Consider the following 14,759-nt stretch of genomic DNA (forward strand, 5'->3'; position numbering starts at 1 on the left):
CCGGCCAGGAGTGTTACAGAAGCTGGATTCCAGGAGGGGAGGAAGAGCCAGGACTCAGGCTTCAGATCCCGGCTTCTACAAGTCAGCTTGGTTGGTCAAAGCCTCAGGGCAAGGCTGAGCCCATGGAAGAGGGCCATCACCCTGCCGCCCTGAGGTCCCTGCCCTGTTCCCAGCAGTGCCCAAGGCACAGGAGTAAGTTGAAACCTTTGGCTGGCCCAACACTGCCTTCTGCTACTCTTGATTCCTAGAAACCGCTAGTCCTCAGGCGCACGAATCCTGTCCCTCTCCTTGTCAAGAATGCTAACCTCTGACGTGGCTTCCTCCCTGACTCCCCATATCCCCTGTCTTGTGTCCTCTCCGAGTCGAAGCTCCCCGTTCTCTGGCCTGCGAGCCCCGCCCCTCAACTCCAGGCGGCTCAGAGGCGACTGCGCGAGTGACCCAGACCCAACAGCCCCAGCGTGGGCGGGTCCCATCGCGCGCTCTAAGGGGCTTCACTGCGGCTGCTGGGGCTACGTGGCTGCTGGGAGTGGGGGGCCAGTGCGAGGCGGCCGGGAAGGCGGGGCGCGGCCAGGGGGCGGCGCGGAGGCCCCGGCAGAGGCATGCGCCCTGGACCGCCCCCCGCCCCCGGCCGCCTGAGCTCAGCCAGCCGAGCGGCGGGAGCCGAGCGCGGCCGTGGCGGAGGCGGCGCCCAGGAAGGGAGGGCGGCGGGGCCGAGCGCAGCGCTGCGATCTGGCTGTAGGCAGCCGCCGCCAGGATGCCCCGGCCCGCGGGCCGGTCCGTCGCCAGCCACCTCCGCGGCCCCGGGCAGCGGGCGCTCAGTGCCGGGGCGCGGGAACCGCAGCCGGAGCCGGAGGCGGGAGCAGCGAGCTGGAGCCTCGGGCGCCCGAATGCTGGGTGAGCGCCGCCGCCCCGGCCCAGGGGCACCGAAGGGGAAATTCGGGCGGGAGGGCTGTACGAGGAGGCGCTGCGAGCACCTGGAGGGTCTCGGGGTCCGTCGGAGTGGCCGTGGGCAGCCTTTAGGGCCGGGACGCCCCACCAACAACAACTTGGGGACCTTCAGGGTAACTTCTCCGAGCCAGCGTCTCCCTCGGCTACCCGCCTCCTGGGCTGGCGGTGCAATCCTTGGGTGCTCGCAGCGGGCAGGCGTGGCTGCTTTGTGGGTCCCAGGCCCTTATGCTCAGCGTCAACAGAGGGTGCGGGTTGAGGCACAGCCCACCCACAAGCTGGCTTCCCAGCCGTCACTCGGACGCACGCACCCTCGAGCCTGGGAACTGGGAGAACTACTAGGGTCAGGCCGGTGGGGCTGCGCCTTTTAAGGGTGGGTAAAGAAGCCAACTGAGCCCCGGGAGACCGAGACCTGTAAGTGGGGTGCCAAGGGGCGTGCACTGCGCTCCGTCCAGCTGGGCCTTTGGAGATCCTTTGACAAACCAGAAGCCAGCTAGGAGAAGAAACAGCTAAGCGTTGGCTTTTCGGAGACGGGTGGGCGCAGCCCGAACCCGGGAATCCTTTCAACTTCTGGGTTCTCTTTGTTGCGCAATACAGCCCCGTGGCTCCGCGGCCTCATTGGCCCTGGACCGTGACGTCACGACCTGGCCCTACCCGCAGACCCTGCGGAGGGAGGAGGCTTCAAGGCCTGGGAGGGTCTCTAGATTGTCTCACTTGCTTTGTGCCCTGCCTTGGGGAGGGTGAGTTGTGAGGTCCCTGATATGGAGATGGGAAGCATCCTCCTGGAAATGTTGGAGATGCTTGGAATCCCTTGCAGAAGGAGTTCGCAGGCTAGAGTAGCCAAACCCCGATGGAGCCCAGTGGGGTCTGGCCCCCATTGACTGCTGCCCTAGGATCTGTGGGCATCAACAGCATATTCTCACCGCCATTTCACTTAAGGGATCTGATATCCGTCCCTCTACACTCCAGAACATTTCTCCCCTCCCAGAATACAGCCTCTAGGATTCCCGGGGTCAGATATGGCCTGCCCTGACCCTTTCCTCTCAGCTGCCCTCAGCTTGGAGGCGACCTTGTTGCCAAAGTTAGGATGTATCCTGCAGGGAGCATTGAGGTACCTTTTGGGGGACTTTTTAGAAGGTCTTGCGACCACGACTTCGGTGCTTGATGAATGCAGTTTGAATCCTGGCTCGGGTACATAAAGATATTCGCAGGTGATCACATCTGTCTCTGCCTCCATCAAAATTTCTCTGTAATGGGGATGGCAGCAGTACTGCCCATTGAAGATGCTGGAGAAGTGTGCCTTCCTCCCCTGCCCACAGATAGCCCAAGCTGCCTTGTAGAGCACTGAACTGAAGCCTGGGTGAGGGCCCCAGGCCTGATTATTCTCCATGCTCTCCTTTGTTTACTGACTGCTCACTGAGCCTCTACCCCCCCTCAAAGCACTTTGCCTGGCAGAGCTCACCAGCTCTTTTCAAGAAAGACACTGCCATGTCTGAATTCTGGACTGGAAAACTGTGGTGCAGAGGTGCCAAGTAGGGACAGGAGCTGGACTCCAGCTTCCTGAGTGGTTCAGTGGCCTTTCTCCCTCGCCTGTGTGGCCTCCAGTCTGCAGCCGGGAAGGTTGGCCAGACCCAGGCAGTGTGGTGGAAGGTACAGCCGGACAGAGCCATCCTGCAAGCATCGACCTGATAAATGTTTGGGCAGAAACCTCCCTCCCTGCCTGCAGCAGGTTAAATAGGCCCCTCCCCTGAGTCAGGGTCAGAGCAGGCCTGGGGCAGACACTGAAAAGTGAATGAAAAGAACCTACAGCAGGTTAAAAGAACTAAGCAGGCAAGGGCTGAGTGTGGTGCACACACCTTTAATCCCAGCACTGGGAGGCAGGGGCGGGCGGATCTCTGGGCGTTTAAGACCAGCCTGGTACACAGAGTGAGCTCCAGTACAGCCAAGGCTACACAGAGTGACCTTGTCTCAAAAAACATTTTTAAAAGAAACTGTAGGCAAGCCGGCAGAGAATGCCTGCTCACTTGGCCAGGACAACTTCGTTTTCCCTGCCCGAGAGCTGGGAATGAATCTTGCCTAAGGCTGCCATTGCCCATCAGCCCCAGCTGGAGGCACTGTGTGGGGCTGGATGTGTGTTAGGTTGAGTAGTGCAGGTAATGCCTGCTCCAAGATGCGGTGCTCCACACAGGGAGCCCGGGAAAGCTGCCAGGCTGTGGGAAGGACTTGCCAATCAGCCTTCTAGCAGTGTATGGCCCCTCCCCCACGTTTAACCTCCTGCCCAGGATCCTATGTCCATCTCTCTCATCTGAAGGCAACCTGAAGTTCCTTTGCAACTAAGGCCTGGGCTCTGGGGTGACTCCCGACCAACACTAGTCCATAGCACCCTCTGGGTGAGATCCAGGCCTCAGAGTACTCAACCAGACATGGGACACGGCGCCCAGCATGCCGCTGTCCCCTCACAGCATCCACTGTGTGAGATACCTGGGCCCTAGGCTTTAGACATGAGCTGTCCCCACGGATGCAGCATAACTGTCCTTGGGTGGGAACGCTGCCAGAGGTACAGTTCTGGTCACAGTCCAGCTGTGCCAAGGCCTGTGCAGAGGCCCGCTGTGAAAGAATGTATGCCCACTCCTAGGGCGGGTGTGAGAGTGGTGGCCATCTTATCTCTACCTCACACATCACCTGGGGGATTGGAGAAGGCAAAAGGAAGGTCAGAGTGCTTGGGTATCTGTGTGTGGGTTTCACAGTGGTAAGAGGGCTTGCTGTGAGACAAAACTAGGGCATACCTGGTCTTCACAGCAAATGCCAGGGTTGCATAGTGAGACCCTGTCCCTTAAAACCCAGACTGAGGATGGAGAGACGGCTCAGTGGTTAGGAGCACTTTCTGCTCTTGCAGAGGACCCAGGTTCAATTCCTAGCACCCACATGGGAGCTCACAACTATCTGTAACTCCAGTTCCAGAAGGCCCAACACCTTCTTCTGGCCTAGGAACACAGGGTATACAGACAGAACACGCATATGCATGCTATAAGGTAAATAAAGCCATTTGGGCCCAGCCTGACCTGAGACTGTAAGTGAACAGGTGGGCTGTTCTGGGCTGGAGGGATGGCTCCATGGTTAAGAACACTTTCTGTTCTTCCAGAGGACCTGGGTTCAGTTCCCAGCACCCTCATCAAGTAGCTTACTAAAACTGCCTGTAATTCGAGTTGCAGGGGATCTGACACCCCCTGTGGGCTCTGAAGGTACTGCATGCATATGGTGCATATAACATTCAGGCATACACAAGTACATAATAAATCTTTTTTAAAAAAATGTAAAAAAGGAAGCTCAGATGATGAGTGAGTGGAAGTGAGGGGATGTGCACTTATTTGGCACCCCTGTGTACCGCCCCTTGAGCTGCCTGCCCAGTAAGTGATGAGATCCTTCCGAGACGACAGCACGGTGTGAGCCAGAGCCTGTACGCAGGTAATGGCACCTGAGACTCTCCCATCTCACTGGGTGCTCTGCTCCCTCCCCAGCTGCTTGTGGCCCCCGGCATCGCCAAGCCCCCACATGTGAGGGCTGCTGCCTTTGGAGGAGGAGGAGGAAGGATGCCAGAGCCACTCTCCAGCTCCGGTCTGCACCATGAGTGATGAGCGGCGGCTGCCTGGCAGTGCGGTAGGCTGGCTGGCATGTGGAGGCCTGTCGCTGCTAGCCAACGCCTGGGGCATCCTCAGTGTGGGTGCCAAGCAGAGGAAGTGGAAGCCTCTGGAGTTCTTGCTTTGCATGCTGGCGGCCACACACATGCTCAACGTGGCAGTGCCCATTGCCACGTACGCTGTTGTGCAGCTGCAGAAGCAACGTCCCGACTATGAGTGGAACGAGGGCCTCTGTAAGGTCTTCGTGTCTACCTTCTACACCCTCACTCTGGCCACCTGTTTCTCTGTCACCTCCATCTCCTACCACCGCATGTGGATGGTCCGCTGGCCAGTCAACTACCGGTGAGCACAAGACAGCCTGGCGCATGCGCACGCACGCGCGTGTGTATGTATGTGTGTGTGTTTGTGTATGTGTGCGCGCGCGCGTGCTTGTGCGTGTGGTTTTGCTATGCCAGGGTGGGTAAGATGAGGGCTGGAACAACCCAGGGCTGCTGGGGCCTGCATGTAGAGTGTCACAGTACAGAAATGCCAGACGAGAGGGACAGGTGCATGAAGGGGAACATGCTGTGGGGAGACCACAGTCAGTGGGGCCCCTTCTGTGGTCCCTTAGTGTCCTGCGAGTAAAGCCAGGGCTCTCTCTCCTGCTCTACCTCATGCCAGGCTGAGCAATGCCAAGAAGCAGGCGGTGCACACAGTCATGGGCATCTGGATGGTGTCCTTCATCCTGTCCGCCCTTCCTGCCGTCGGCTGGCATGACACCAGCGAGCGCTTCTACACCCACGGTTGTCGCTTCATCGTGGCTGAGATCGGCCTTGGCTTCGGCGTCTGCTTCTTGCTACTGGTGGGTGGCAGCGTGGCCGTGGGCGTGGCCTGCACAGCCATCGCCCTCTTCCAGACACTGGCCACGCAGGTGGGGCACCAGGCTGGCCGCCGTGCCTTCACTGTGCCCACCATCGTGGTGGAGGATACACAGGGCAAGCGTCGCTCCTCCATTGACGGCTCGGAGCCTGCCAAAACCTCGCTGCAGATCACAGGCCTGGTGGCCGCCATCGTGGTCATCTATGACTGCCTCATGGGCTTCCCTGTGCTGGTGGGTGAGGTCGTTGGGTAGGCCCTGTCATGGATGTGGCTTCTAGAACAGCCTAGGGACTGGCCATCAGGTGGCTGAAGCTTCAAACCTGACTTCAGCCGTGAATTATTACAGATTTGGAAGGCAGAGTTCAGAGAGGTACATGACTTGCCGAAGTCAGGGTAGGTGTGGTGAGACTTGAACCCCTGTCAGCTGACTTGTATCTTTTTGTCACACTGCAGAGGTACTTCCTCCCCTCACCCCAGGCCCTTTCCAAGAGAAGCAATACCACTGCCTTCCCCTGCCCAGGTCCCAGGATGTGGCAGGTAGGTAGGGGACACTGAATTGACACAGGGCAGGCTCCCAATGTCTTCTCTGAAGTTGCATCTCCTCCTGAAGACTGGAGGAGGCTGAATTAAAGGCTCATTGGGCGAAGGCCTCGCTAACCAGTGGGGCTGCCTGAAGTCCTCTGAGCAGCCTGGACTGGGCTGGCTCATGACTGAAGTCTGGGGCTGGAGAGATGGCTCAGTGCAGAGGAAGATTCAATCCCAGCACCCTGATGGTACCCCACCCCACATGTGTCTTAAACTCCAGTTCCAGGGGACCTGATGCCCTCTTCTGACCTTCCACAGGCGCCAGGCACACATATGAGACACTGATACACATTCAGGCAAAACATTCATACACATAAAAATAAATAACAAATATTTTTTTTAAAAGACTTAAGTGAACACTGCAAACAGTCTCGTTGGGGCTCCTGGAGGGACAGGAGCCCGGGCCAGAGGCAGCCTGCCCACACAGCCAGGAGGGCTATGTCCCTCAGCCACTGCAGGGCAGTCCCAGAGAGGCGCAGATCAGTGGCTGCTTCACAGTCAAGGACCCCTGTGCTGTATCTGCGGCTCGCTCTGCCACCCTCCCCAGCACCCTCCCACTTCTCAATGTCAGAAGAGCTAGGAACCCACCCTGAACATCACAAAACACTGTAAAGACGCCTTAGAGGGAGGGGCCTGCCCCAGCATTTCCTTAGAGCTGGGAGGAGCCCACGGCCTGTCATAAACATTATCAACAGTCCTTACCTCAGGGCCGGAGAGATGGCTCAGTAGTTAAGAACACTGGCTGCTCTTCCAGAACCTGTTTTTGGTTCCCAGTATCCACATGGTGGCTCACAACCATCCATAGGCACACACATGGTACACGTATGTGTACATACATGCAGGCAAAACACATTAAAAAATAAATGCTTTAAAAGCATGAAACTATAAAAAATGTTTTTAAAAATGTATCCTTAGCTTGCCTTCTGTAGTGCGGGTGTTTTTAGTGCATTTCACAGACGAAACAGAGCCCCGGAGAAATTCAGTTGCTTTCCAAGGATTATGCAGATCACAGAACAGACATGGTGTACCCAATTTTGCTCTGTTGTGGCATGCTTAAACACTTTCCAAGCTGATGAGGGAACCCTAGGAAGAGCCCTTTGGCTGCTGGGTCTCTTCTGGGGTCTGATCTTATGGGCAGGGGCAGAGCTAAGGAGGCCACTGGCCTGGGAGGATACGGCAGTGACAGAAAAGTATAGGCTGCAGGCCTGTTTCTCCTGGACTCTCCCTCTGGAGAGTTTGTTGCTGCCCAACACAATGAGGGGTGATACACACAGCTGAGCTGTGCTCAGGAGGGACACGGGCCCCTGTCTTCATTCACTCGATGGGCCTTCTCCCCTGGAACATTCTGCAGCCACCTTCTAGGCCCTCCTCTGGCCAGTGGGTTATGGGCCCTGCTGTGCAGGTGGGGCAGCTGTGGCTAGGAGGGATGTTGTGGGGAGGGTTCTGGAGGTTAGGCCTAGCCCTGTGCCCACAGGTGGTGAGCTTCAGCAGCCTGCGGGCTGACGCCTCAGCTCCCTGGATGGTGCTCTGTGTCCTGTGGTGTTCTGTGGCCCAGGCCTTGCTGCTACCTGTGTTCCTCTGGACCTGTGACCGCTACCGGGCAGACCTCAAAGCAGTCTGGGAGAAGTGCATGGCCCTTATGGCCAATGACGAGGACTCTGACAATGGTAAGGATGTCCTCGGGGTGGCCTCTGGGGAAGGCAGCACCCGGGTGAGATCACTGGGTGTCACTCAAATAGTCATTTGGTATACCCCCACCACATGGCACTTAGGTGGCCCTCTTCACCGCCACCAGATATTCCCATGGCAATAGACTTTGCCTGTTAGCCTGTGTGGGTATTTAGTCCCAGGGAGTTCCTACCCCAAATCTCAGAGGAGCAACGTGTCAGCCTTTAGACTCAGCATTAATGTGTGCTGTAGATGGGATTTGAACTTGGAACCCTTGCCTGCCCTTTCCACAAACTACTCCCTACCTTATGGGGATCCCTGAAACCTTCCTGATGCTCCCCATTTTCATGGTGCTATGCTTCTGTCCTATCCTGCAGAGACCAGCCTAGATGGCAGCATCTCCCCTGACCTGGTACTGGAACGTTCCCTTGACTACAGCTGTGGAGGTGACTTCGCTGCCCTGGACAGGATGGCCAAGTATGAGCTTTCTGCCCTGGAAGGAGGCTTGCCCCAGCTCTACCCTCTGCGGCCACTGCAGGAGGATCGGATGCAGTATCTGCAGGTAGGTTGCGGCAAAGCAGAGGGGCCTCATAAGTCTGTGGTGGACTCTCTCCCTCTTCCCTCTCCCCCTCGCTTGCATGCACGCATACACGCACAGATCAGAGGCAGTGGATGGCTGTCAGCCTCTGGCTTGCCTCGAGGTCAGTCTATGTGGGTGGGCCCATCCCCGTGCTCTGGAAGAGGGGATCCATTGGTGTCTTTGCTGTGAACCTTCCCGTGAGACTTCTCCCCAACTGACCCAAGCTTCAGTCGACACCGAGGTTCAGGGAGGTTGTCACTTGCCCCAATCTCAAAGCTCCGATTCAGGGGGCCCTAGTCCCTGACCCACACACTGCTCTGCAGGGCGCGGGGAGGCATCAGTGCGGGTTTCCAGGAGGGCAGCCCCGTTTCAGCCCGGCCGGGTGCTCGCAGGTCCCGCCCACACGGCGGTTCTCCCACGATGACGCCGACGTCTGGGCGGCCGTCCCGCTGCCCACCCTCTTGCCCCGCTGGAGCTCCGGCGAGGACCTGGCAGTCCTGGCGCACCTAATGCTGCCCGCGGGGACCGACCAGCGGCGCAGGAGCCTGCTGGCTTTCGCTGAGAATGCGCCCCCATTCCGCCCGCGCCGTCGCTCAGCCGAGAGCCTGCTGTCCCTGCAGCCCTCGTCCCTGGACGGCGGCCCGCGTGGCACCCACGACTCGCCTCCCGGCAGCCCGCGTCGCCGCCCCGGGCCGGGCACCCGCTCCGCCTCGGTCTCGCTGCTGCCTGATGCCTTCGCTCTAACCGCCTTCGAGCGCGAGCCGCAGGCCCTACGTCGTCTGCCCGCCCCAGCCCGGCCATTCCCCGCCACCCGCGACGGCACGGAGCCTGGTGAGGTCCCGACGCCCCCTGGCGGCGGTGCGCAACGCAGCCACGGACGCAGGGCCGCGCGCGCGCACGCAGGGCCCCTGCAGACAGGCCTGAGCGCGTCGTGGGGCGAGCCCGGCGGTTTGCACGCGGCGGGCGGCGGCAGCACCAGCAGCTTTCTGAGCTCGCCTTCCGAGTCCTCGGGCTACGTCACACTGCACTCGGACTCGCTGGGCTCTGCGTCCTAGTGGTCCTCGCCAGGGACGCCACGCAGATGGGAGAGGCACAGCACCAAAGATGCTGGGCGCGTGTGCTGGGCACGTGTGCTGGGCGCGCGGACAAGTGCCACCCACCCTAGGGGTGGATGGATGGTGGACTCGGCACCCCTCTTACGGTTCTGATATCTCCTGGAGGAACAATGACCGCCCTTGACGGCTGCACGGGACGCCAGCCTGCTGCTGGGGACGGCATCTCTCAGGAAGGGACAGGCTGTGCCTTTGTAGTGAGTGGCATCTGCACGTTTAGTACACCTCCCCGGCCTTCTGAGACTAGGCTGGGGTGTATAGGGGATCCCGAGACCCGCCCACCATGAGAAAGGACGAAGTCCCTTCTCTGAGAAGCTTAAGCCAGAGCTGCTGGACAACATTCATTTCTACTTGCTCTGCACCTGCCTCATCTCAAGGGTGTGGCACGTAGAGCATCTGTAAGCACAGGGGTCTTCAGAACCCAAACAAGGCCTACTGAGCAGGCTTCCCTGTGACCTGCCTCAGTTTCCCTGTCTCTGATGTGTGGATGACCATGATACATCTCTCAGGGCTGTTTGAAGAACCCCCCTGGTCCTTGAATGGACCAGGTGTGAGAGGTAGCCTAGGACCCTTTGTGAGGGTCAGCCTTCAGCACATGGCCCCCCCAGACCTGAGGCACCCCTCCCCCCATCTCAATGGCCCTTGCCCTCTTGGAGATTGACCTCAGCTAAAGCACAACACCACCACCATGGGTATAACAGCCGCCTTGACCCCCACTAGTGTCCCCATGCTCCAGACTCCACCACATTGCCTGTCTCCCACTACTTCGGCCACTTCTGTGACCCTGCTGTGGTGCACGGAGCTAAAGTCGATGGAACCAGGCTCTGCTGTCCTGGTGTCCGTCTCCAGCTTTGCTTCGCACACACAGCGGCCCCACAGAGGGGGCTTACCCCTGTGTAGGCCCCCACCCACCTCCCCACCTGCACCCCTAACCCACTGCAAGGAAGGGCTGTGCTCTCCCCTGGGTGGACCTCTCTCTGGGCTTGGGCTGCTCCAGGGGAATAGCTCTTCCCGGGAGATGTCCAGGGTATGAGTTAGGGTGGGGTAGCCTTGCCACCATTCAGCAGAACCTCTGTGTTGGGACCTGGAGATGGTCTCAAGGCCAGCACAGAGCAGCCCTTCTCCTTTGCACGATGACCAGGCCCATCTCTTCTCCCTTGCACAGAGTTCTAAGTCCAGCTGCGTATGGGGGTGGGTGACTGCTCTGTCCTAGGCCTCAGAGGTGGCTGTAGTTCCTGGCTGTGGGGTAAATGAAGGATGAACCAATCCAGATGGTGAAGCAGGGGGCTACAGTCTGTCCATGTCTGGACACGGGAGAAGCTTTCTCCGGCTGTCTGCTGCTGTGCCTTCAGGGACTGACATCATGTAGGGGCAGGGGTCACCAGCTAGCCACTGTCTCCCCTCACTGGCCTCAAATCGTCAATTGATCACCACTCTCTTTTGTATTCAAAGGCAATACTTGTCATGGGGACATGGTCCTCATAAGTCAGTCCTACTTTTTACAGAACTTTAAGGGCAAACCCCACGCAGAGGACCCTGGATGACTAGGGCTCTTCCCCACTCCCCGTTCAGCCTCCCTGTTTGCCGACGCTCATAAGGACCTTGGCCATGGGTTACTGGTAAGAACGCTATCTAGACAACACCGCTCAGCCCAGAGTCTGGGATTTGTTTGTAGATTTTTGAAAAACAGCATTTCTCTTCTGTACAGGACCCAATAAAAAAACGTCCTCATGATTTGCACACCGCCTTCTGGGGCTGGTTTGCGGAAGGAAACCTGTTTCACAGGGCTAACCAGCTACTCCCCAAACCTCTCTCCGTCTACAGCCTGAAGTCTAGGCGAGTGTACTTGGCATTTCTCCAAGCAGGAGACCAGGGAGACAGACCTGGGCTCACAACGGTAGCAAGCAGTGGTCAGAGGAAATTTCCTGTGTCACGGTGGCTATCTGGCACCTATGTTTGGGGTCAGGGTTTATTTGATCGGCACTGTGATCTTGACCCAGTAATGCTGGTACTGGGTGTGCCCTTTGAGACCACTTTTAGATTCCAGTAGAATTCAATTCGCAGACCACTCCTCCTGGTCCTCGCTGAGAGGCCGCCACCTAGCGGTAGAGGAAGGAAGGGTCTTGAATTTTCTCCCACCGGCTAGCTAACCAGAGGCCGCCTGAGGTGGCTGGCCATGGCTGGACTCTGTACCGGTCCTTGCTTTAGAAAGCTCGATGTGTGGGGTGGGTTAGTGTGGGAGAGCCAAGTTGAGGAGAATCCTGAGTAGATCAGAGCGTGTTCATCCTCAATCTCTCCCCTCCATGGTCGCAGAGCATGGTAGGTAACAGGTACAGAGTTCTTTCCGAGTCTAGGGCTCAGAAGGCACTGTGTGGTCCCGGATACCGGTCTTTTTTGCAGAAGTGCCGAGGTTCTCACTGGCAATGCCAAGCAGCGATGGGTGGGACCTGGGACTCTAGATCGTGACGAGACGCGGCGTCCGAGCACGCAATGAACCTTAGAGGCGGAGTCCCCGCTCCGCTCCAGCATCCCACAGCCGTGGGCATCTGTGAAGGGAGGACCTTGGAGGACGCGTCCGCAGGGTGGGCCCCGTGCAGAGGGAGTGGGTTGCGATGGTAGTGAAAGGGTCTTGGGTGGGGGTGGGATGGGATGGGAGCCCCTTGCTGGAGGGGCGGAGCCCGGCGCGCTTTGTGCCTGTGGGAACAGAGCTCCCCAGGCCAGTTGAATGGATCAGGGCGGGGCAGCGATTCTCCTCGCTACTAGGGGTCCGCTCTGCGCCGCTGGCGACCGCGACCTTCCCACCGTGATGCAACCGTGGAGAGGGGGGCAGGGGCGAACTGCCAGCCCTGGATCCCTGGGAAAGGGGCACAGCCCACCCGTCCTCTCCTAGATCCCCTAGAGGTGGGGGGAGGGGAGCTGGTATGGCTGGTGGGTGGGGCTGGAGTGGGTGAATTCACCGAGACGTGGAGACCCCATCCACAAGTGGCTGTGTGGATTTTCCTGCAGCTCTACCAGGCCACCGATTAAGAGTACTGCAGTCACCATGGGTGATGGTGAGGGAAGGGTCTTGAGTCTGAATCTTTGCCTAGGCCTCACCAGGGCCGCCACAGCCCAAGCCCCTGCCTGGAGCTTTCCTCGGTCTGGCAGTTTGACGCTGGTTGTGGAGCCTGAACGCCGGCAGAGGACTCTGGGAGACCTCTAGGGAGAGAGAGCGGGGACAGCGGGGACTGAGAGCCACCAGCAGCAGGAGTCCAGACCGCGGGGAGGCAGGGGCTGAGAACAGAGACCGCCTGCGGGCTGGCGCTGTCCATGGTGCTACCTGCCCTGCGCTCTAGCACCAGGGGGCAGCGCAGGCCACTGCCGTCCCCTCCGCGCCGAAGCCGCTGGCTCACGCCTGGCAAGCAGCCTTGGAAGCCAGACGGGTAGTCGACCCCACCGGGTCCTGGCCAGAGTCCTGGAAAGAGGAGGGGAAGGGAGAATAGAGGTGTGAAGGATAAAAGGAAGAAGATGGTCTGCTGGGTGGGCACAGCTTTGTTCACAGGCTGCAACTCCACAGCCAGGCAGACAGGCCTTAGCTGCCCTTCCACACATCCACTCCAGCTAGGTGGTGGACCCTGCTCACTTAGCTATTCACTTCAGCTCTCCTCTCTACCTATCTCCCATCCCACCCCAGGCTACCACCTTATAGCTCAGACTGCTCTCCAAACCCTCCATCCTGCTGCCTCAGCTTCCCCAGGGCTGGGTTTACTGGCAAACGATGCCATGCCTAGCCCCAAGACTTCATGGCTAGCTCTCACACATCCCTCCCAATGTCGAGTTGTAGATCTTCAAACCCTGACTTCAATACCTTGCAATGAATTCTGAAGGCTTTTCATGTACTTGACACTCAGCTCCAGGATGTCAGCCTTTTCCAACTTCCGTTTCCGTATCTGCCAAGCCATAAGATACTCTTTACAGGCCGAGTGGAGAAGGGCTGGACCAACCGCTCCCTCCCTCTCCTGTCTTACCTGATGCGAGTAGTGTCTCTCCAGAAGACACTTGAGCTGTTCCAGTGACACGTTGATTCGAGCACGGCGCCTTTTCTCCATCAGAGGCTTGGAGATCTGTGGGCCAGCCAGTAGCTTTTAGAGGGAAGGCCTTAGCTTTCCAGGCCTCCACCCCCTCCAGCCCAGGGGTTCCCACCCCAGGGGTTCTCACTCCAAACCCTTCAGGATCCCAGACCTTTCGGAAGCTGCTGGCTGAACCACTGGAGCTACCCCTCGATGTGGGCTCAGTGCCCATTTTGTGGCATCTGCAGGGACAGTAGACTGCGTGGCCTTTATAGGGTACCTCGTTTACATGTCAATGAGGCTCTTGAAACTGGCAAAACCCAGAGGGGGAGGGGACAGAAAGGGGATGCAGAGGAACTGTCCCTATGTCCCTCTATGGGGCCCTTTCCAATAACCAATAACTCAGGCTGCCTCTGCCTTTCAAGATGTTTCCTGCTTCCCTACGAAATTCCTCCCCCCCACCACCACTGAAGACTTTTCCCAAGCCCATCCTCTCCAGGCATTGTTGAGCCAACTACTGTAGGTCTGAACCTCACCACCACCTCTACTTGCCAAGTCCTGGCTGCATCTTATCTTCCAACATTCTTCTGGTAGTCCTCCAATGTCACAAGGAGCTTTGGAGGCTGCATACCACCCTGAATGGTGAGGATGGAACCCTCATCCTCGCTGAAGCGATGAGTACTGGCCAGGGATGCCTTTCACGCCCTGCCATGCTGGGATACTGAATTACTCGCCCTAATGTAGGGACAATGTAGCAATTTTCTGCCTGTGGCTGCTCAAAGCCAACCTCAAGCAGGGCCTGTGGGGGCCACGCAGTAACATGTGTCCCATTAAAGCGTGCAGCCCGCCCGCAGGGCGCAGGGCCACAACGAGTCTCCTCCTTCCAAGGACCCAGTCACTGGTGATAGAACCCAATATGGGGGCTTCCAGCTAGGAAGCAGACCACCCCACTTTCAGCCCTGTCTGGGCTTCCAGGCTTGTAACTCTGGTGAAGGACCTGTCTTTAAGAGAAAAACACCTGAGCCAGCTGTGGTGGCGCACGCCTTTAATCCCTGCACTCAGGAGGCAGAGGCAGGTGGATCTCTGAGTTCGAGGCCAGCCTGGTCTACAGAGTGAGTTCCAGGACAGCCAGGGCTACACACAGAAACCCTGTCTAGGAGGAGAGAAACAGAGACAGAGAGTGGGCACCAGCAATTTGGGTTCAGTTCCTGTGTACCTTCTCTTAAGTTCAATGAGCATGGAGTCGGGGTTGGGGACCACTTGATGGCTCTGAAAGGCCAGACTGCATTGTATGTCCCTGTACACCTTCCATTTCCCATGCTGC

The 14,759-nt window shown here is 58.3% G+C and overlaps 2 protein-coding genes across 7 annotated transcripts; one reads left to right on the forward strand and one right to left on the reverse strand.

Annotated features, from left to right (window-relative positions):
* The first annotated feature begins 745 nt into the window (after positions 1–745).
* Gpr153 (G protein-coupled receptor 153) lies at positions 746–11,129 on the forward strand. 6 transcript variants are annotated; one of them, XM_051173928.1, is made up of 7 exons: positions 746–894; positions 4,464–4,925; positions 5,244–5,673; positions 5,895–5,978; positions 7,501–7,693; positions 8,072–8,256; positions 8,598–11,129. In XM_051173928.1, exons 2-7 carry the CDS (start codon positions 4,570–4,572, stop codon positions 9,327–9,329), a joined length of 1,980 nt encoding a protein of 659 aa, XP_051029885.1. In that variant the 5' UTR covers positions 746–894; positions 4,464–4,569; the 3' UTR covers positions 9,330–11,129. The 6 variants fall into 6 exon arrangements, with proteins under 6 accessions (XP_051029885.1, XP_051029886.1, XP_051029889.1 ...); XM_051173929.1 differs by having other exon boundaries at positions 8,667–11,129; XM_051173932.1 differs by having other exon boundaries at positions 5,244–5,424.
* A 1,349-nt stretch (positions 11,130–12,478) lies between these two features.
* On the reverse strand, positions 12,479–13,667 carry Hes3 (hes family bHLH transcription factor 3). Its single transcript, XM_051173937.1, has 4 exons — positions 13,608–13,667; positions 13,394–13,489; positions 13,234–13,315; positions 12,479–12,840 (listed from the first exon to the last, which is right to left on the reverse strand). The coding sequence occupies exons 1-4, from the start codon at positions 13,665–13,667 to the stop codon at positions 12,479–12,481; spliced, it is 600 nt and encodes a 199-aa protein (XP_051029894.1).
* Positions 13,668–14,759: the final 1,092 nt, after the last annotated feature.

The sequence above is a fragment of the Phodopus roborovskii genome, unplaced genomic scaffold (genome assembly GCF_943737965.1).
Source record: "Phodopus roborovskii unplaced genomic scaffold, PHOROB, whole genome shotgun sequence".
Classification (NCBI taxonomy): Eukaryota; Metazoa; Chordata; class Mammalia; order Rodentia; family Cricetidae; genus Phodopus; species Phodopus roborovskii.